This window comes from Lichenostomus cassidix, chromosome 13 (assembly GCF_008360975.1).
Source record: "Lichenostomus cassidix isolate B80296 chromosome 13, HeHo_3.0, whole genome shotgun sequence".
NCBI classification, from domain to species: domain Eukaryota; kingdom Metazoa; phylum Chordata; class Aves; order Passeriformes; family Meliphagidae; genus Lichenostomus; species Lichenostomus cassidix.
In genome coordinates, this window is record NC_139494.1 from 16,100,544 (window position 1) to 16,121,171 (window position 20,628).

Sequence of the window (20,628 nt, forward strand, 5' to 3'; positions counted from 1 at the left end):
ATTTAGTCACTTTAAAAAGCTGTTGTTGCAAGAACAACAACAGGGGGAAAAAGGGAAAATGGAATAAAGTAAAAACAGGAAGTTAAGGAAGAATTCTCTTAGTGAATAATAACTGCAAAGACACATTGTAAAACAATCCCAAGGGTTCAACTTTTTTCCCCCCAAACATTGTGTCACTGTCAGACCAATCCTGTCTAAAATGGAGTCTTACCAAGAAAAATTATTCTAAAATGCTCATCTTATTGGTTTTTAGATATTTACCTTTAGGAGGAAAATAAGATTTGCTCTCTGCCTTGTGTGGCCAGTCTACAATCAAAGGTCCAAAGCGCCGAAAACTTGCGGTGATCTCATCTGGAACAGGAGAGAAGGTAAAAGGCATGAACTTAAATTCAAATAAATTGAATTTAAGGCATTTGAAAGACACTGATTTCAGGTAGCTTCATCCTACAAACAAACATCCTGTGCCCCTCAAGGTCCAGCAGCTCACAGCAGTGCTCAGCAGCTGATGGGGAATTTTTATGACAAGGCAGAATACTCCTTATAAACACAACAGGCCAAAGCTCAAGCTTTTCTTTCTACTGGTAATTATAAATAAAATGTGCACCAACTACCTGAGTCTGGCATCAGATTGACACTGAGTGAACCTGCAGGGCAGCTCTAGTTCACATTTCTGGGGGTAAAGGGAGCCCTAACAGCAGCAACTAGGATAAATTTAAGTTGCCTCCTCACACAGGTTCAGGAATCCTCTTCTTCAATAAGTGGGGTCCAGAGACCAAAATATTCATGTGTTCCTCTGCTTTTAAACCCCAAAGGTGATGAAGTTAAGAAACAAATAATAACAAAGAAATAGAGACCATAAGGTCATTTTTCCTCTTCTGAAGACCATCTAATATTTGACTTTTTAAAAGTAAAGTTATTTTTTCTTATGGTTGACATGAAATTCAGGTTGCCATCTCACAGCAGTGCATTCCAAGCCCAGACACAAAAAAGTGGGGATTAAAACAATTCTGTGATTAAGAAAATGAAACTTTCCATCTTTCCTGTTGCATTTCTTTTAACCACTATCCCAGCAGGCTCACTCACACAGAACACAGAGTTCTGGGGAAACAATCTTCACTTGGACATGACTTTTCAATTTTCTTTTAATACTAACTGCAGTGTTCTGCCACCTGTGTCTGTGTGATGGAGCCACCACAAATCCCTGGCTCCTCAGGATGCACAGAATCATTCCTGTCTGAGGTCTCACCATGTCAGAAGCTACCACAGGACAAAATCCTTGCTGGAAACAACCTCAGCTACACAGGAACAACCAAATACAGAGTTAGGACCTACTGCCCCACACAGACCTTATAAAACTACGAGCAGCTTTTCCTCCTACTGACTTCTGGGGCCTGTAAAATGATTGAAAATTTATGAGTTTCCCCAGGTGATCTCTGCTAGTTTAACTTTGCCCTTTTGTACTTTTCATCCTGCTGAAGTCAGTTGTGTGACAACACGATTTCGTCCTTCAGCGGCAGAACAACGCACTGGAATGATCTCAGCTCCATTTCCACACCAAAGCTCGGCAAACACCCATCCCTGAGCTGGCAGACCAAAGGTGTCACAGCCCAGCTGAGGCAGCAGCAGCTCCCCGGGGTGAGGTCTGTACCTTCATCGATGTCTGGCGGCAATCCTCCCACAAAGACCTTGCGGGAATAGCGCTCCACGCGCTCCCCGTTCTGGTGGGAGAAGCAGTGAGGAGATCCCAAGCCGCTGTGCAGAGCTTGATCCCCACGCCCATCGTCCAGGAATCCATCCTCCATCGGGAACAGGGAAGACTGACCTGAAGAGGGGGTTGGAAAAAGAGAGAAACGGGAAAAAAAACCATACTAACAGAACAAAGCGCACACTGTCAGAATAATTGGGGAAAATGAAACAGTTGCTGCATCAGCAGAACTGGCAGTGATTTGCTCTCTGAATGAGCAGTTATGTTCTCAATTTCACTGCAACCCTTTTCGGTTTCAGTATCATCCAGCAGCTCAAATGTGTTATTTCAGAGGAAAGGTTCCTCATTATAAAAAAAACAGGGTTTCTAACAGGTACTTGAGCTGGCTGTTTTCCATAATATTTTGCATTTCCAGTTAGATTTCTTTTAGGAAGTATGAAAAGGGAAGGGAACAGCCAGTTTGGTTTCTGGGGCTTTCACAATATCAAGCCATAAATCCCATTTTCCAGTGAACAGCTTCTTACAGGGAGTAGAGATGGGAAAACAAGAATTCTACTAGGTAAATATGTTACACATTTAAATTACCTGCTATTAAAACATACCCAAACCACCCACTAGTAAATACCAAAAATAACCTGTTGAAAACAGGAAAACCCATTTATTGTGAAGACTGAAAACTGTGTTCCCCCTACAACTTTATTCTAATGTTACAACAGAGTTTTGTTAATAACCTCACTATAAAAGAAAATGTTGTAAAATGAGAAATGTTCCCCTCACAGTCCAGCATTCTTCTATGACAACCCTTTATCATAGAGTTCCTTCATAATATATATTACTTTTAAATAAGGTTCTTTGATTAGAAATGCAACTGTATGATATCCTAAATAGAGCACAGGAGCTGTTCTTTGCCATGAATTCCCTCCTTAGTTCCAATATTCAACAGCTACACAACAAACTGAGACTTCTACTCATTTAAGGAGCATTTTAGGAATAAATGTATATAGGGAAAGTAAGTCATGAGGCATGCTACAAGTTTTAGGATACATCCCCTTTTGCCTATGATGTGATACACTGTGTCTGCTTTTTTCAGGATTCATCCCAATCTACCACAGAAATGTATGGCTGAGGTTAATTTATCCTGCTCTTGCTTCCTTCCCTTCAAAGAAATTGATTTTTGAAAAAGAAAACATCTTGCAAACAGAAAATCTGACCAAAAATCTGACCATGAAAAAAAAATCAAACAGCTAAGAAGCTGGGAAAAAAAAAAGTAATAAAATCCACAGTCCATAGAATTTATATCAATAAAAAATGGAAGGCTCGGTCAGGTGGCTTTATTTGAAATTTCTAGAATCTTTTATACACCTTTAATTAAAATAAAGTCAAGTATAATCAGGCCTCTTTCTGTAGCTGGGCAAACCTGGTACCTGCTATGATAAAAATATTGTACTATTGCCTCAACCCTTGTTTTTCCCTAAGGAACTGGTGCACATGGGATTAGTTTCATCTCCCAAGACCCCAGTCCTGCAGGTATTGTTGGGAAGGAGAAATTCCCAACCAAATGCCCCTTTCCAGGCTCTTTAGCTGCTGCTGGATAACTCCACACACACTGAACCCAGCAGGTCAGCCACTCACTGTATTTATGCTCCACCAGCACCCAAAATTCCCAAAATAAACTCCTCCAGCGTTGGCATTCACAACACACACACAAACACAGCAACACAGCCCCCCAGGGTCACAGAGCATACAGATGATGTCCACTGTGATCATTTCAGCCTCAGGTACTCCCTAATCCTGTTAAAATGCTGATTTATGGCATGCAGACTATGTAAACGTATGTGGAACTGCTCCCTTGGAAGCTTAAATTTCGGACTTTGCCCTCTAGTAAAAACTTAATGTCATTTCTCCCATGAGACATTGTCAACATTAGAAAATTAAATAGGAATACTGTTACCTCGCCTTCTCCCATATGTCCTTGCTGCATGTTAAATGAGAAAGAAAACAGCCTTTCAATCATTGTTATAAGGACCAAAAGACCTCGTTTTATTGCCTTTATACTGACTCAGTGATTCTCAAGCCTTTGCAGAGCCAGGTCATTTCAAATAAGTGTTCACAAGCTGTCCCTCCCCACCTCCCCATGGCTTCCTCACCCCAGCTCTGTTACTTACTGATAAAACACGTTGACAGGAAGCCGACCAAGTGGATATGGATAATCAAAGAGACTTTTGGAAGCAATTTTAGCCCTTAATTTGCGCATTTATTTATTTATTTTGGCTATTCCTGGGGGTGTTCCTCTAAGCAAATGGATCTTTCCTCATGTACCAGACTCTCTCTGCCTTGCCAAGCTCCAGAATTCTCCAACACCTGAGCTGGAGGAGAAGCTCTGACACGAGGAAAATGAAAGATTGATGTGGAAAACTTTATGTTTTGAAATCAGGTTGCTTCACACAACCCACACAATCCTTGGTTCAATTCTGACTGGCAAAAATAACCAGCTGAAAAATTCAAAAAGTCAAGGTGGAAAATGTCTGAGCCACTAAACTGCCTTCCAGCCTCCTGCAGTCTGTGTCCAACAGGATGGATTCTCTCACACTAACTCAGGACACTGGGCTGGAATAATTCAAGTTACCCACTGGTTCCTACTTTTCATGTTTCAGAACAAATCAATTCTAACCCTAAAAACAACAAGGTTTTCTGTGCTGGCTTGCAGGAACCCATTGTCAGAGCACGGCCAAACTTTCTAATCAAACTTGCACATTCTTTCTCTTTTAATCTCATTAAAATCTCTTTCTGAAAGCAGGCCAACTGTTTTCAAAACTTGGATTCTTCCTGGCAAGCGCTGTGAGAAACTCTGAGCACATCATGTGTTTGATTTTGCTTCCCCATTCAAAATCGAGGCTGACAATTAGTTTAAGCATTTAAATATTTGTAAACCACAACAATACAGGAGTCGTTTCCTCTTTCCAAATAAAAACTGTATCAATCCAATTTCCTTCATGATTATTTAACGTCCATAAGATCATTTCACTCCTCTGGTCTCTGGCTGGTAGAGACTCACAATGAACACCAAGAACACAAAATAACAAAGCCCTGGTCTTCAGACGGGAATATATTCTTGAGGTTTTATGGGAGAATATTAAAGGCTGAGGGCCTTTAAAAATACAGTTTTTCCATGGTAATTCTGAATTTAGAAATGCAGGATGCTGATAGAGTCCTCAAAGGAGAAATTTGAGGAAATCACAAAGCATCAGTAGGCTTTTGTGTCCCTGACTGAGCCCAGCAGCTTTTGCACGTTTTGGAGCACACCGAGCACTCTCAACCCCAGCTCTGCCTATAAAGCCATAAAAATCCTCCTTGTGGTTTCTGAATTGCTGACAAAACCACACAGCCTCCTCCTCTCTGTACACTCACTGCTGGCAACAACACACAGACCTGATTCCACTGTGGATTTGTGACCACAGCTCGGGCCAGGCGACTCCTCACAGCTCCCCCACCTGAGGCAAGAGCACTTTTCTCCTTTACCAGCACTAAAAAAACCCCCAAAAAGGCTCAGCCACCAGCTAGGCATTATTTCCATTATTTCCAGTGCCAAAAACTAGGTTTGGAGAACCAAACACTACCATTTTTCCCTCTTCCTCTTCTTAACTCGCCTCTTGTTTTCTACGTTTGCTTCGCATCTAAGCCGCGAAATACCAACATCTGACATTTCCAAACATTTCTCAGGAGCCACGTTTTATAAACCCCGCCAGCCCAGCACAGATACAAACTTTCCCTGCTCCCTGAATGCAGGGAGTTCATCACACGCCATTAATTTCACACAATGTGAAACTCTGTGAAATACAAACAGCATTGAGGCGAGGAATGCTCTCTTGGCAGGCCAGGAAGGCAGCTGAGTCTCCCCTTTGGGCTCTGGTTTTCATAATTTCAGATTAAGGGAAGGCTTTGCTACAGGAGTACTCAGCTAAGCTGAAGCCTGAAACTGCCAGGGAGCAGAGGAAAATGTTTAATTTGTGGATCACAACACCTTGCCCATCCTTTGCTGAGGAATGAGGCGACTGCAGCCTTGGTTTGGATTCCTCAAAGCAATTTTCTCCTTCCCCGTTTCTTCAATGTTTCAGATAATTGCATAAAAGGCCTGAGATTTATTTCTCTCTCAAGCTATTTGAGCAAAAATTTTGCTACAAAACCGAAAAAAACCAAAGCGTTCGTGCAACTGGTTCCACTGCCCATTAATAACCAATGCAGAGATGTTTTTCCAATAAAATCAGCCTGAAATTTAAAATGTTATTAGCAGCTGCTTCAATTATTTTGTCCCCCCAGCCCTCCCTTTATTTCTGTGTCTGAAATAAAGCTGTAGAGACAGTCAATGATCTTTTGCAAAAATTTGCTGCTTTTACTGCCCTTCACTTTAAGGAACATCAGGAACAAGAAACCCACTCAAATTTTTGTGTCTTCTGCTCATTTGAGACACTTAATGGGCTCCTGGCCACTTCCCTCTCTCGTTTCTTTAAAATTCACATATTTTGTGTCTGTGCCTCCAATTAAACATGCTGAGCTCTCTTCCCACTATAGGAAGCACCAAGAAGACTGTCAGCATCTTGGTTTTAATCCCACAAACACATTCTGCTGAAAAAATGTTGCAGGGATCCTAAATCACTCAAACCCCAAACCTGCTCCAAGTTTTTGCTGCACAAAGTGTGCCCAGGTTGAGCACCTGGTTCTTGCTGATTCCAGCTGTATTTTACATCTGTACCTGTTTGTTAAATATTATATAAATGGAGAAAACTGACAGAGGCCAGATTTATTTTTTTTAAGAGGAATAATAAGGTTTTCTCTATATTGAAATGTCTATGTTATTAACTGCAGCACTGGTGATCAGTTTTTATGTTGGAAAGAAAATATGACCAATATCAGAGAGTTTCAGGTTTTCACTGCAACTGGGAAGGGGATTTGGTGCTGGGCTGTCTTTTGTTTCACTTCAGACTTAACTTGTACAGAAACAGAAGCATTAAAATTCCACAGGATTATTTCTAAAAGTGAGCTGGATATCCTTGAAGCTGACAGAGAAAACATTTAGACTTCCCTGAATTTCACTTTTAAATATAGATAAATAACTGAAGCACAACCTGCTTGAGCCTCTACAACAGCAGAGCCTTATTCCTACATTTTTTTACACTCAACTGTATTTTGCAATTATATCAATTCTGACAACTCTGTGCACAAAGCCATTAAAAACATGAACTCTAATATTTTACTACCTTTTCCCCCCACGATTCCCTGAGGGCAGGTAGGGCTGATTAGAAATCCAAAGTGAGATTTTATCATCGCTTGGTGTTTCACAATGCATTTCACATGTCAGGCATGGATCACATGTTTGTGCCACAGGTAAGAGGACATTTCACAAGAGGTTCTCTCAGGTCACCTCAAGCCCTGTCTCACCAGGGAAAAATCCAAATATCTCCTTAACTAAACCAAGGGAAGAAATGTGAAAATTCTAAAGAACATCTCTATTTAATGCCTATTTAGTTAAATTATCTCTATTAAATTTAGAGACCCAAGCAGGGATTTTGCAGAGATTTTGCAGATTTATGTTCTGCTCAAATCAGAACATAAACATCTCACCTACCTGTATGAATTATAAACCAAAGTATTTCTCTGTATTTAACAGAGCCTTACAACGTAAGTCTTAGATGACATTTTCAGCATGAAAGCACTTTGATAATGTCAAAGTGTTGTGTGTGTCCTCAAACTCACACAGGGTAGATTTAGATTAGATTTTAGGAAGGAATTCCTCCCTGTGAGGATGCTGAGGTCCTGGCACAGTTGCCCAGAGGAGCTGTGGCTGCCCCTGAATCCCTGGAAGTGTCCAAAGCCAGGCTGGACAGGACTTGGAGCAACCTGGGAACTAAATGATCTTTAAAATCTCTTCCAACCCAAACCAATCTGTAATTCTGTGGTTCTAAGGCAGGCAAAAAAGGTGATTTTTCTCTGCATTCTTTGATTTCAGTTCTAAAACACAAAAGGATCAGTCAGCAGTTCCATGAGTGTTAAACGAGACATTTGCATGTGTGCAGCAACACTGCCCAGTTCAGGCTCTTAATCTCATTCCAGGCAAATTATTCCAAGCACATGATGTGCTGAGTGTGGAACAACAGCCCATACATGGCAGGGTGGCACCAGCCCAGGACACCTGATCCAGGATAAATCCTGTCAATCCAGAATAAACTGAACGAAATTGTAACAAATCTGCACTGACAGAGAATGTATTCCATGTCAGAACTTTGCATTTTACACTCCCAGCCATCTTTGACACTGTCAAGTGAGATCCCTGTTCTGAAAACTGTTTTCCAAACCAAGCCACTAAAAGGGAATATGAGATTCCTTTTTTTTTGAGGATTTCAAACAGTACCAAACTTGAAAGAATGAAAAATGTTCCAATAATATTTTATTAATCTTAAAACAGGCTTACAAAAATTAAGCTGCTCTGTATATACATCTGAAGAATGTATATTTGACACACTTTGAGCAATGTCAAAGTCAGCATGAAACCAGCAAAGAAGCCTAAACTTGGCTGCACAGTAAAATCAAGGATTAGCACCTTTGGAATTACTGATTCTGCAGAATTAAGTAGCACAGTTGCCAAAACCTATCTTTTCCCTCCTAATTTACTTCTAAAGAAACACAATTGTAAAAAGAAATTTTCAAAAACACGTTGTAAGAAATACAGCTCTACCTTATGTCCAAAATGTCCCAACAAATGCTGGAAAACAAGAGTACTATTGTAGATGCAAATATTATGTTCTATTTCAAGTAAAGCCAGATGCCTGAAGACAACTATTTACCATTCCTTCTGTCAAGAACAGTAACAAAATGAAGTTTCTGTTATTCCACAGCACTCAAGTACAGGTCTGACTAGAATCTTTTAATTTTCAGTTCCAGGTCACCCTCGCAAAACAACTGACAGACAAAAAGCAAACAGGTTCCTTTGCTTCAAAAACCCTGCAGAGAATCTCCCTGCAAAATCCTTTGGTAAGTAACACAGTTTTACCTGTGATGATGTGGAATTAATTGGGTTCACATGGTAGAAAGGCAGAACCTGAGTGAATGGCACCGAGCAGATTCTCAGAATAATAACTGCGAACAGGGAGTGTTGACAACTTTAGACATCAAAAAAGCAGGGCTGGAGGAGAGGCTGAGAATGCTGCTGAAGCACTGACTGTTCCCAAGGTTTGTGGAGTGAAATTCAAGTTTTTAGGGCTTCAATCTGCCTAAAGCAAAGCTGCCCCACTGAAGAGATGGTGCAGTTACAGCCAGAAAAGAATTCTCCTGCAGGAATCCCACCCTGATGGTTCCCATTCCCTGCAGGCTGCCCAGGGAGGCTGTGGATTCTCCCTCTGGGGACATTCCAAACCCACCTGGATGTGTCCTGTGTCACCTGGTGACCCTGTCTGGGCAGGGGGATTGGACTGGAGGATCTCCAGAGGTTCCTTCCAACCCCAACTATTCTGGGATTGCCTGATTCCCAGGCAGGCAGGGACAGCAAGGAACATTCTGCTTCCAACTCTGCCACTCCACATCTTCAAATCCACCTCTGGCAGGAGCTCAGAGTAACTCCCAGGTTGGGCAACTGAGACAAAAAGCCCTGGACATTGCTGAATCCCAGAATAACTGAGATTGGAAAAGACCTCCAAGCCCATCCAGTCCAACTTGTGATCAATGCCCACCTTGTCACCCAGCCCAGAGCACTGAGTGCCACATCCAGGCCCTCCTTGGACACCTCCAGGGATGGGGACTCCACAGGTCAAGCCTAGGTCTGAAGGGGAAATGGGATAAAAAAGGTTAATTCTGCAAACCCTGAGTTCAGTTGGTATGAGGGCTTTAAGACCAACCCCCAGTGTCACTGCTGTGCTGCTGATGCTCTGTCAGACCAACCTCGTGGACTGAAGGAACCTCCAGACAGGATTTTCCTACATTTCAACAACCACTTAACTATTCCTGCAAGGTGACAACCCAAATTCAGTCTCCTTCATCTCAGAAGTCTCAGAAATCTCAGAAAATACAGAAGCTTCAAAGGTAACTTTGAAGTTTTCTGTGCTATCCAACAGCAGAACACAGAGAATTCTTCTCCTAAACCTACAAATCCTACAAACAGTTACAGCTTTGTCTACCAAGGATCAATATTTGTTCCTTAACTCCAATTATATTCCAGTGGGACACTGCAAATCAATTTAAGTGGGACCCTTAAATCTTGCATGTATTTGATTATAACTCTTCTCCAGGATCCCCCACAGGGCCTGAGATAAGAAACCAAAAGCAGAGGAGCAAATCATGGAGCACAACCCTCAGCTGCAATGATACTGTATTTCAGGAAAGCAGGCACCCTACTGCTCATGGCACTGAGCTTTATTTTATATTCATGTGTGACTGCTGGAGAATAGACACCAAGTTATAAAAAGAGCCAATCTTTTGCCTCCATACATCTTCCAGTTTATGACACAGAATAATTGGCAGCATTTATCTTTTGAACACTTCAAGTACTACTGCATTCACTTGAAAAATAAGAAATGAAAGGCAGAGTTTGCAACTGGGAGATGGGAAAGCATTACAGGAATCAGCTTCTCAGCCACAAAACTACTTCAAACGTGGTAACTTCATTAATGACAGATTTTCTGACAGGGGGAAAGGAAGGAATGGGATGTCATATGCTAAAAATTGCTAGGTAAAATTTATTCTGTAAGTGACAGGAACAATTTATTGAACCTAGTGTAGAATTTATCGAACAACTTATGAATATATATGGAAAAAGTGTAAAACTTTCCTAAATCTCCCCTTTGCAGTCATGGTTTGTATCACTGTGCTCCTGGACTCTTTCTAGGCAGCATTTCACCCCAAGAGCTGCTGCTATCTGCCCACACCATCACCAATCCCCACACCAGGAATTCTGCCCAGAATCACCTGCCTGGGACTTGCAAGAGCTGCATTTACACTGCGAGATCTAAACCTGGAGTTCCTTAAGTACAATAATAGGTTCAAAGCAACTTATTTTTGTCTGTGGAAGGAATGATCACAAGACAGCCTGGAATGCAACACGAGGCCTTGGTTCCTTTTTTAACCATCCTCTTAAGTCACTCCCAAACAAGAAGGGAACAGCAACACAAGCAAGTGAATAGCAACCCAAGAGGAAAGGATGAGACAAGTGGGATTGTTCAGCCTGGAAAAGAGAAGGATTTGGGGTGACCTAATTGTAACCTTCCAGTGCCTGAAGGAAGGACAAGAAGGATTGGGACAGCCTATTTACAGGGGTCTGGAGGGACAGGACAAGGGGGAATGGCTTCAACTGACAGAGGGCAGAGTTGGATGGGATATTGGGAAGGAATTCTTCCCTGGAAGGGTGGGCAGGCCCTGGCACAGGGTGCCCAGAGAAGCTGTGGCTGTCCCTGGATCCCTGGCAGTGTCCAAGGCCAGGCTGGACAGGGCTTGGAGCAACCTGGGATAGTGGAAGGTGTCCCTGCCATGGCAGGAAGTTGGAAATGGATGATTTTTAATGTCCCTCCCAACCCAACCCATCCCATGGTTCTGTGATGAAGCACACTCCAGTCTCTGCAGTTCCCCATTTTTCATTTTTACAGTAAACATCACAGGTAAGACACTCATTTTTCCCAGTGACATGTGATAAAACTGTACTACACACTTCCCCACAACCAATCCAAATAGGAAGAGCAAATGAAAACACCATTTTAAAAGAATCACCACTTATTTCCTCTACCTAGATTCAAAAAGTGCTGCACAGGACCAGGCACCAGCAGTATTTATATAAACACATATTAACCTCAGTATCCCCACATTCCATACACAACATTTATCCTTTCCTCATGCCCACCTCAGCTGAGTGCTGAGCTGGGATTCCTGCTAATGGGATTTCTGAGTAAAGCTGAAACACCACTCCCTGCACCTCACCTGCCACGTGCCTCTCTGGCGGCAGCACGTCACTGCTGCACTCACCTGACAGCCCAACATCACCTCTGGGGTGGAAAAAACCTGTCCTCACAGCTGACCAGCCTGCATTCCAACCCACAAAGCATCAAGCCAAGGATGGATAAATCCACTCTAAAATGTGTTTGCAAATTCGCCTCGGCAGTAGTTGTTACCATTCTACCTAATGCTGGATTAAAATAAGTGGTTGCTGAATACAAAAATCCTATATGCACTGTAGATTTTCATTGAAATATCTTAAATAATTGATGCAAAATTCAGGTTTTAGTCACTCTTGGGTATATGCAATGACTGCCCACTACTATGGAAGTGTTTCTGTCTTAACTTTCTTAGGACCCAATTCTTCCCCTTTACATTCACACCTCAGCATTCACCTCATTTTTTTCCACAAAAATCATCTCCTTTCTCACCGCACCCATTTCTTCTCTAACTGCAGTTTTAAAGAAAAGCACTTCAGGCTTTTCTTTCTGCCTCTTTCATGCCATTTCAAGGCTCACAAACATGACGGCAGAGATCATGCAAAACGTGGCTAACAAAAGACTCAAACGCTTCGACATCAAGGCAAAAAGTGAACAAAGTGAGCAAAAAGCAAAAAGACAGGTAGTCTGAGCAGTCTGGGAAGGGAGGCAGGAGAGTTCAGTGTCTTCTAAAACAAGGAACAGACACCACTCATGAAATACAGCTCCAAATTAAAGGCTGCTTTGAAGATGATCCAGAATGGTCAGAGATTATCAAAGCAAGAATTCAGAAAAGAAAAAAAAAAACAAAACCAAAAACCACCAAAACAAAACCCACTTGGTGGACAGTGATATTAAACAAAGCAGAAGATTAAACACACTTCTAAAAAAAAAAGGGATGGAATTAATTTCACGAAGCCACAAATATAAAAGGAAAGCAAAGAAAACCTTAGAAAGGTTTTAATCAGATTAGCAAGGCTGCTGTCACGGCATTCAGAGCGATTTTGTTGGCTGTACCACTTCTGAAGATCAAATCACCGAGTCAGACATGAAAACACTCAGCACTGCTGCAATGTTTTGCTGTGTTTGAAAGATCTCTAACTGCCACATCATTTACAGCACATACATTCCTAGGAAATATCTTGTCTGAGAGGTATGAGAGGCATTTAATGTTCCACGCAGGCTCTGGAGATGGGACAGCATGGCAAGGGGCTGGAAGGAATGACTGGACAGAAAAAACACACAGGTCTGCTCCAGTGAATTGCACAGGAATCCTGACACTGATTCCCAAATTGGATTAAGATCAGAAAAGCCAGGGATTTTTGTACTGCTCTGGGGTGGCAGGGGAAGGAATTTCTGGTTACATCAACACCCTCTGGTTCAGGGCTAAATGGCTGGTTTGGACAGAGCATCAATCAAGGTGTTGCTCCTCCATCAATTCCCCACCTCAAAACCCTGCAGTGATGAAGCAAAATCAGATTTGATTATTATTTGATTATTTGATTATTATTTGATATATGCATTATCAAGACCAGCATTTCTATAATACACAGGTATTAACAGAAAGTTTAAACTACTAAAGCAAATTCTCCCTTTTTTCCAACATTATTTTTTTTCTTCCCAGTCAAGCTTTGCCTTTCTAATCCTCACCAAATCCACCATCTCTTCCAAATAATTTCACTGAAGCCACAAACCCAAATGTCCATTTAAATGACTGGAAGTTTATGAGGTAATAGCAAATGAGTGTAAAATCATCCATTATGCATGGTTTGTATCCATGTGCTTCTATGGCAGGTTAGAATGCAATCTGTGGATCTGATCTCAGTGGTTATTAATAGAATTTTAGTCCCTTCCTGTTGCCCAGGTGATTTCATTCTCTTACAAGATTGTTGGCTGCTTCTAAACAAAAGCTCTGACAAACCCCAAATGTTGGAAGGGCGGAGATAACTCAACAAACACTTCGATTAAAAAATTTAAATATTGAGTATTGCCCCAAAATTTTGAATATTAGCTGTGTTTGGAAAGAAAGTGGGGCCTTGCTTGTTAATACTTTAGAATACAGAACAGCAGAAGTTGCAATAATTCTACTTTAACCCACCTGAAATTAGTGGATTGAAAAAGGAATGGGAAATGCTGATTTCAAATAAAATTCCCACAGCATTTCCCCCATCCCAGCTGCCTCAGCATGGGTTGCAGTTCAGCGCTATTACACCCAGTTCTGCAACATTTTGTGGTAGCAAAACAATTGGTTTTCCTCTTAATTAATATGCACTCAAGTCTGCAAATCCCATTAGCCTTTCCTGGCATAGGAGGCAAAATTCAGGAAGATGCTGAGGATGAAACATTCACACAGTAACTCCTCAACAAAGAAAATTAAGACAAACCTGAACTGTCTGCAGTCTGACACAGCAGAAAGGAAGGTTTTGTGCCTTTTATTTGAAGCTGGATGCATAAAAAAGTTGCAAATGAGTAACCCTTAGGTTCTGGCAAAGGAGATCAACCCCAGAAGTCTGAGGTACAACCACCACAGCACCTATGAAAAACCTCAAAATCTATTATTTTACATTTTAAAGGAGGTCAGATTTTGCCCTGTGCTTGTATCAAGGACCCTAAACTTCTAAAGAGAACTGGGACTGATTCTCTGCAGATTCTCATTAATTTTCTGAACCACAGAAACCCAAATGTCCCATTCTACTCCATTAATAGGAACATGCTGCATAATCCATACAGCTCGAAAATAAACAACCAGTTCTTGATCCAATTCTTATCCAATATTCCAAAAATGCTCTCCAAACTATTTGGATCCCTTTCATCAAAGAACATTTTATAAGGTTTACATACTTCCTTCAATTTTTCCATGGTTTTTCAGGGCAATATTAAGGCACTGCTGATTGCTGTAAAAATACAGCTCAGTCTCTCTACTTCCACAGAGAAATCCTGAATGGTACAACTTCTCATCATTTTGCTTTTTCAGATCTAAAATTCAGAGGTGCTGTTCAACCCTCTCAGTGTCTGACCACCCTGCCTTCCTTTCTGTGCAGAGGGATGTTTAGTTTTTAAGGCTATGTCACCGTCACAGGATTCCTGCAGACACTGAGCTGTGCACACTCAGATTTTCCAGGAGTTCTCTGCGGTGCTGGAAGCAGATGTCCTTGCCTGCTGCTTTCATCCATCCCACCTTGCATCATTTCCAGGCAATAACCTGATATCCTGAACTGACATATTGGATATTTCAGCAGCAAACCAGTCATAAAGCATTTAAAGACATTTCAGTGTCACTTAACGAGGAAATATTTAGTCAATCTACTACTATTACAGTGATGCTCAAATTGCCATCTGGAAGACCCAGATTCAAAAATCAGGCTCTGGATCCCAGGCTCAGCTCAGGGAGGCCGAGCACATTGTGAAGAAGATGCAATTAAGTCTCCAGGGAAAGGCTTCTGCAGGCTGACATTGGCTGTGCAGCACGCAGCACACTCACTGGGGTGGATAAAAATAACATATTGAAATGGCAGCTGCTCAGCAAAGGAAGAGGATTTGAGCAGGGATAAAAATATACCTTAAAAGAAGGGGAGAAAATGGTAAAATGCCTATTCGAAGCATTAAAAGGTAATACTGAGTGTACTGAATCACTGTGAGATTCACCTTTTAACCTCACACAGAAAATGTTATTTATTTTATATAGCAAGACAACCTAAGAACGTAATTATTATTTACCTAAACAAATCCAAGGCTAGCACAGCTTAATCACCTCAGACACGAAGAACACACAGTGAATGGATTTGGTTACATTTTGAAGAATTCCTACTTATGATTTTATTACCAAATTCCCAGCCTGCTGCTCTGAACATATCATTTAAAGATGGAAATGATTTCCCAGAGAGAGCATGTTCCAAACTGTGACTGATGTCTGTTACCATGCCCATGCTCTAAGTTGTTTTGAAAGGGTATTTTTACATCGTGGCTCTTTCTCTGGCAGTCCATTTCAACATGAAGGAGATGCTGTTAGTGTTACACACTAAACGCAAGCTGGAGCAGGATTAGACCTCTCACAAGACAGCAGTGAGACCTATTAGATCATCTGAATTATTTCCATGCCATTCTGAGCTTGCTCTCCGCAGTATGTTTTATTACTGTCTTGCCCAGGCTATTTTTAAAGTCTCAAAGCCAGAAGCTTTTCCTTTCTGAGAGTCTCCAACTTTAGTTCAAAGCACTGCGCGCACTGATTAACCCATTTAAAATGCAAACCGAAAAAACTTCTCGTGGATCTGCTGATTTAAATGCAGGTGTTGGAAACAGCAAACAGGATTTGAGCTGACAACCATAATTTGTCCTATTTAAAGATTTCTATATCCCAGATTTAAATAAAGATGGGGCGAGAAAAGAGAAAACACAAGGGAGACAGGAGCTGTGTTGAGACATAATGCTACAGCAGATGGAAAATAAACACAAAGGGCTTGTGATCACGAGCCTCACTCCAGGCCTGATGTGGAATGTTTTGTACCAGCAGTTTACAGTTTTTTTCCAGCTGTATCAGTCGGTTTAACTAAAGGTATTTCCTCTCCTTGCAAACCCCACCCTGCTCAGGGATGATCTCCGCGGCATTACGGCGGATACTGGGTTGAATAAAGATCCATTCCTGAAATACACGACAGGAACTAAGTCACTGGGGGCTGTGCCAGAGCCCCACAGCCAAATCCAGGCACTGCACATCCCACTGGGAACAAAGTTCGTGTTCTGGCCCAGGAGATCCGTGAAAAATGAGACTTCACAACAAAGTACTTCACGGAGAGTCGCTTAAATGTCTCATCTTGGCTTTGAGGCTTTTTGCTGTACAGTTATATAACTATTAACCATGAAACAGAATAATTCACAAGGAATCTAAGAAATTATTGCCAGACCAGGACCTGACTGATATCCCTGTGTTTCAATCCATGTGAGACAAGGCACACAGAATTTTAGAGAAGCCACAGATGACTCTGCAGAGGGGATTAACACTCAGGCTAAAGCAGGAATTAATGCGTGTCAGAACTGTTTGTATTCTTTGCTGACATACTTATTCTATCACTCTTAAAACATGCTAAGCACTCAAAAAGAAGTATTTCAACTGCAAAGAACCTTTCCAAAGCATTTCAACTGAACATCAAGCTACTTTCAGGAGTACCCTTGCTTAGCAGCTGACCATAAATACATACAAAGTGGACTTTGTTAAATTCAGATTTAAAGGGAAATTTTATTTGTTCTATGGCCATGTCACCTTGGGCCAGATTTCAGAGCTGTGACCTGGTTTGGGGCTGCCTGGGAGTTGGATAGAATGCTGTGGGGCAAATCCCAGGCGCTCAGTCAAGGAAGGGAATCTGATTTTTGGTTCTGTGCACAATGCTGGGGCCACAGGATGCTGCCAGACTGCACACAAACCAAATAAAAGCTGTTAATACTTGTCATTAATAAAAGCCTGGTCTCCACCACTGCATAAGGAGAGAAGGATTTTGGGGTTTTAAATGATTTGGCATCACTTTTATCTACATCAGGCTTTCCCTGTCATTTCAATAGGAAGTATTTCATGGTGTTTCTCACCACACTGAATTTCTGCACAGCACTGGGGATGGGAAACTCAAGCTGCCCTTCCAGACCACAGAGAAGGCAACAAACACAAGTTCTTGCCAGTTTATCAAAGGTTGGTCTTTTCAGCAAGAATCACTATTAAAACAAGTCAGATTTCATTACCACCACAAGCCTCGGTATCAAAAGGAATTTACTTGCAGAAACCACAAGTGCAGGTTTGTTTTTTTTTTCGTGGTCTCATGACTGGTAACAAAAGTGAGTGGTTAGATAAGAAGTGTGTGTGAGAGTTTGACTACTCCACTCATACAAGTAACCACTGAACTGAAATGGATTACTCATTCTGTAGGACATGAAACTGCAGTTCTGATTTGTAGACCATAAGCAGTTTCTATTCAGACAAAATTGTGTGCAGACAATACTTTGAATGCTTTGTAAGCTGAGGTATTTCCAAAGCAAGATTACCTTTGCCAAAAAAATCTAAAGAAAAAAAAGAGATAAATCCCAAATGCAAGTCACTTCAATCTCCCTTTCCAAGTGGTACCAAAAAAGAGAGAGAAAAAAAAAGATTAAATATTCAGTGTTTTTCTGAAAAGGACATGGGTAAACCTTATTCTTTCCCAAGACAAAAAACTATGTCTTCATCAAGAAAACTCTATGAAGCAAAAAGTTACTTTGTGTTGAGCTGCACATGGCTTGAAGTTGATCAAAACCACTGCAAATAACACAACAGGTCAGCCTGTGTTTATGTTCTGCATTGCTCTGGACAAGGACAGACACCCTCAAGTGCTCCTGTGCTGCAACAGCTTCACTCAGGCAACTGAAAAAGGCATCAGGTGCACAAGGTAACTTCATTTTTCCTAACCAAAGCTGGAGTCTCTTACTCTAAGTGAGCCCCTCTCCCCAGTTATTTACTGCAGGAAACAGTCTCTGTCTAAATTTACCTTTCAGTGAATCATTTTCAGCCCTCATTATGTCAATTAGGGAGTTCTCCAGTGAGTGCATGTCAAAAGTCCTCGTGCGATCCTGCAAGCAAACACAAACAGAGCTGTTAACATCCCCTGAAACACAAAAACTCCACTTTGCTTCTACAGAACCATGGCAGAATCAAGCAAAAACCATATACCAAAGGCAATCTGGTAGAGGAATATTAAAAATTGGAATATTCTTAAATATTAATCTGGTCTACAATAATCGTAACACACTATTTAAATATCCAAATTCAATATTTAGTTATCAAATAGACTATTCAATATTCCTTGCTATACAGTTGCATATTGTTAAAAATAATTTCACAGGTAGGAAATAAAGATCATATCCCTGGGAAGGAGAAGTACAAAGACAAATCATAAAATAATTTATAATTATTAGTCCAAACTTCAATTCCAGAAGCACACTGAATTTCCTTCACCTAGACTACCTCAACACCTGAAATAACTGAATACAATCAGTTCAAATTCTACATAATTCTAATGTATTTCATACAAGCAGAAGCGTTCCAAAGAGTCTAATTTACCAGGTGACAACTTTGTTTTGATTTTTAATTCCCTGAATTCCCAAGTTTGGCTCTCCAGGCATTGCCAGAACTGAAGGAAGACACAACAGATGGGAGGCACAATGTCCCCTGTACCTGTCTCACTTCCTCCAGCCCCAAATATTTCTCCTTCCTATTAACCAAAGCCATCATTTAACACATGCACAGGTCAGACTTTCTCCACGGAACAATAAATCCCACATTATAAGAATGTGATATTACACTAGCAAAAGGTGACACAAAATGCCCTGGCACCTCTTTATTTTAATTGGCAAACTCAGAGTAACTGAAATTTCATGTAATCTCTGTAATCTTTACAGTATCATAAAAGGTCATAAAAGGTATCATAAACGGTCCCCAAGGGAGGCAAAAATCACTCTAATTCCCAATATTATTCACAGATCCATGCTTTCTGTGTATTTATACATTTGGATTTCAATAGCATCTTATACAATTACATTAATCCACCCCGATTTTCATTTTTTCTGTCCAAGAAGCTCTCTAACATCAGTTCTAAGATTTTATTTCATTCCTACTCTAAGGAATCCCCTCTGAACTGAGCTCTAGCATTGGCAAGTCTCTGTTCAAACAAGAAGGAGAAACCTGAGCAATTCAGGACATTTTTGCTCCCAACTGCTTCTCCACAACTCTTGTTATTCCAGCACTGAGTATGTTTTTTGTCCCTAACACTGGCTGTGAAGCTGAAATTTCTCCAAAGCACACAGATCCAGCTTGGAATATTTTTAAAGGCAGTGGTGAGTTATAAAGTGCTTTATTTCAGTGCTGAGGCAGCAGCGATTTTGAGCTGCAAAGGCCATTCCTGATTTCACTGATCACTCATTCTGCACTTTAAATACCTCAAACTCTTCCAAGAGCAGGAACTCCCCAGCTCCTGATCCATTTCCAAGCTGTAAATTACATTCTGATCACTAAAAAAGACCATTTTTCAATCAGATTTCCTGGTATTTTTCCCCTCTTCAGAACAGTTTATGACTGAGACAGAACAGGCCACGTATTTCAACCCGGATGTGCTGTGTCTCAAATGGCATTAGAAAGGCCAGAGTTTGGAACCAGTTCCTTTATTAAGTCTAGCAAATATCAAATTTGCTATAAAAAGCACAGCACTGCCCTTGGCTCCCCACAGGATTTATTTCCGTGGTCATTTCTATTAAAGGTAATTGAGGCACCTTAGAGAAACTATCAGGAGCGTTTCAATTCTTAAATTCTGGGCTTTTTTCCCACATATTTTCTACAGTTTTCTGCCTTTCCTAGCAGATTTAATTGGTTTGGTTTATGTATTGCTAGCTCCTAACTATCTCAAACTCTAATGTAACTGGAATTAGCAGGATTCAGTACAAGTCCTCAGGTTTTGGATCTATTAGGATACAACAGCTGAGTTCCTCAGGAACGGACATTAAAAGGCAATCTCTGCATTTCCAGCACTCCTCACAAAATGTCAAAAATACCCTAAAACACTGGTGGGAGCATTTTCTGCAAACCTGATGTCCCTCAGCAGCTCCTCCTTCCTGAGTTCTCAGGTTAACCTCCAGGGCACCCCGTGAACAGCTACAAAACTCGAATTTCACCAAGTGCAGAACCTCAGTAATTCCAAATCTCTGTGGAATTGTGGCACTTCACATTTCAGTCCTCTGAGAGACACAAAGGAAGTGACCCAGGCCAAGTAATTCCCAGGTTATTGTGCTGAGCACCTGAGCCTGAAGCAAGTCTTCCCTCTAAAATATATCTGTGTTATGTCAGGTTGAGCTGCAGTAACAAAGGGTTTGGTGCAATGCTAAGTTTTTAAAATTGAGATCAGAGAATTGAAACACTTGAAGGGAAAAAAAAGGGAATTTGACTGGTTGGCTAACAGGCAAACTTGC

General features: G+C 41.1%; 1 protein-coding gene across 2 annotated transcripts in view; it reads right to left on the reverse strand.

The window, feature by feature from the left end:
* Positions 1–20,628, reverse strand: part of CPEB4 (cytoplasmic polyadenylation element binding protein 4) — a 39,050-nt gene that overhangs the window by 8,911 nt on the left and 9,511 nt on the right. The window contains exons 3-6 of one of the 2 annotated variants that reach the window (XM_085073985.1): positions 18,159–18,240; positions 3,657–3,680; positions 1,649–1,822; positions 262–351 (exon numbers count right to left, since the gene is read on the reverse strand). In XM_085073985.1, coding sequence (XP_084930111.1) covers positions 262–351; positions 1,649–1,822; positions 3,657–3,680; positions 18,159–18,240 — 370 coding nt within the window. The remainder of the gene's footprint in view (positions 1–261; positions 352–1,648; positions 1,823–3,656; positions 3,681–18,158; positions 18,241–20,628) is intronic. The other variant, XM_085073986.1, reaches the window with a different exon arrangement.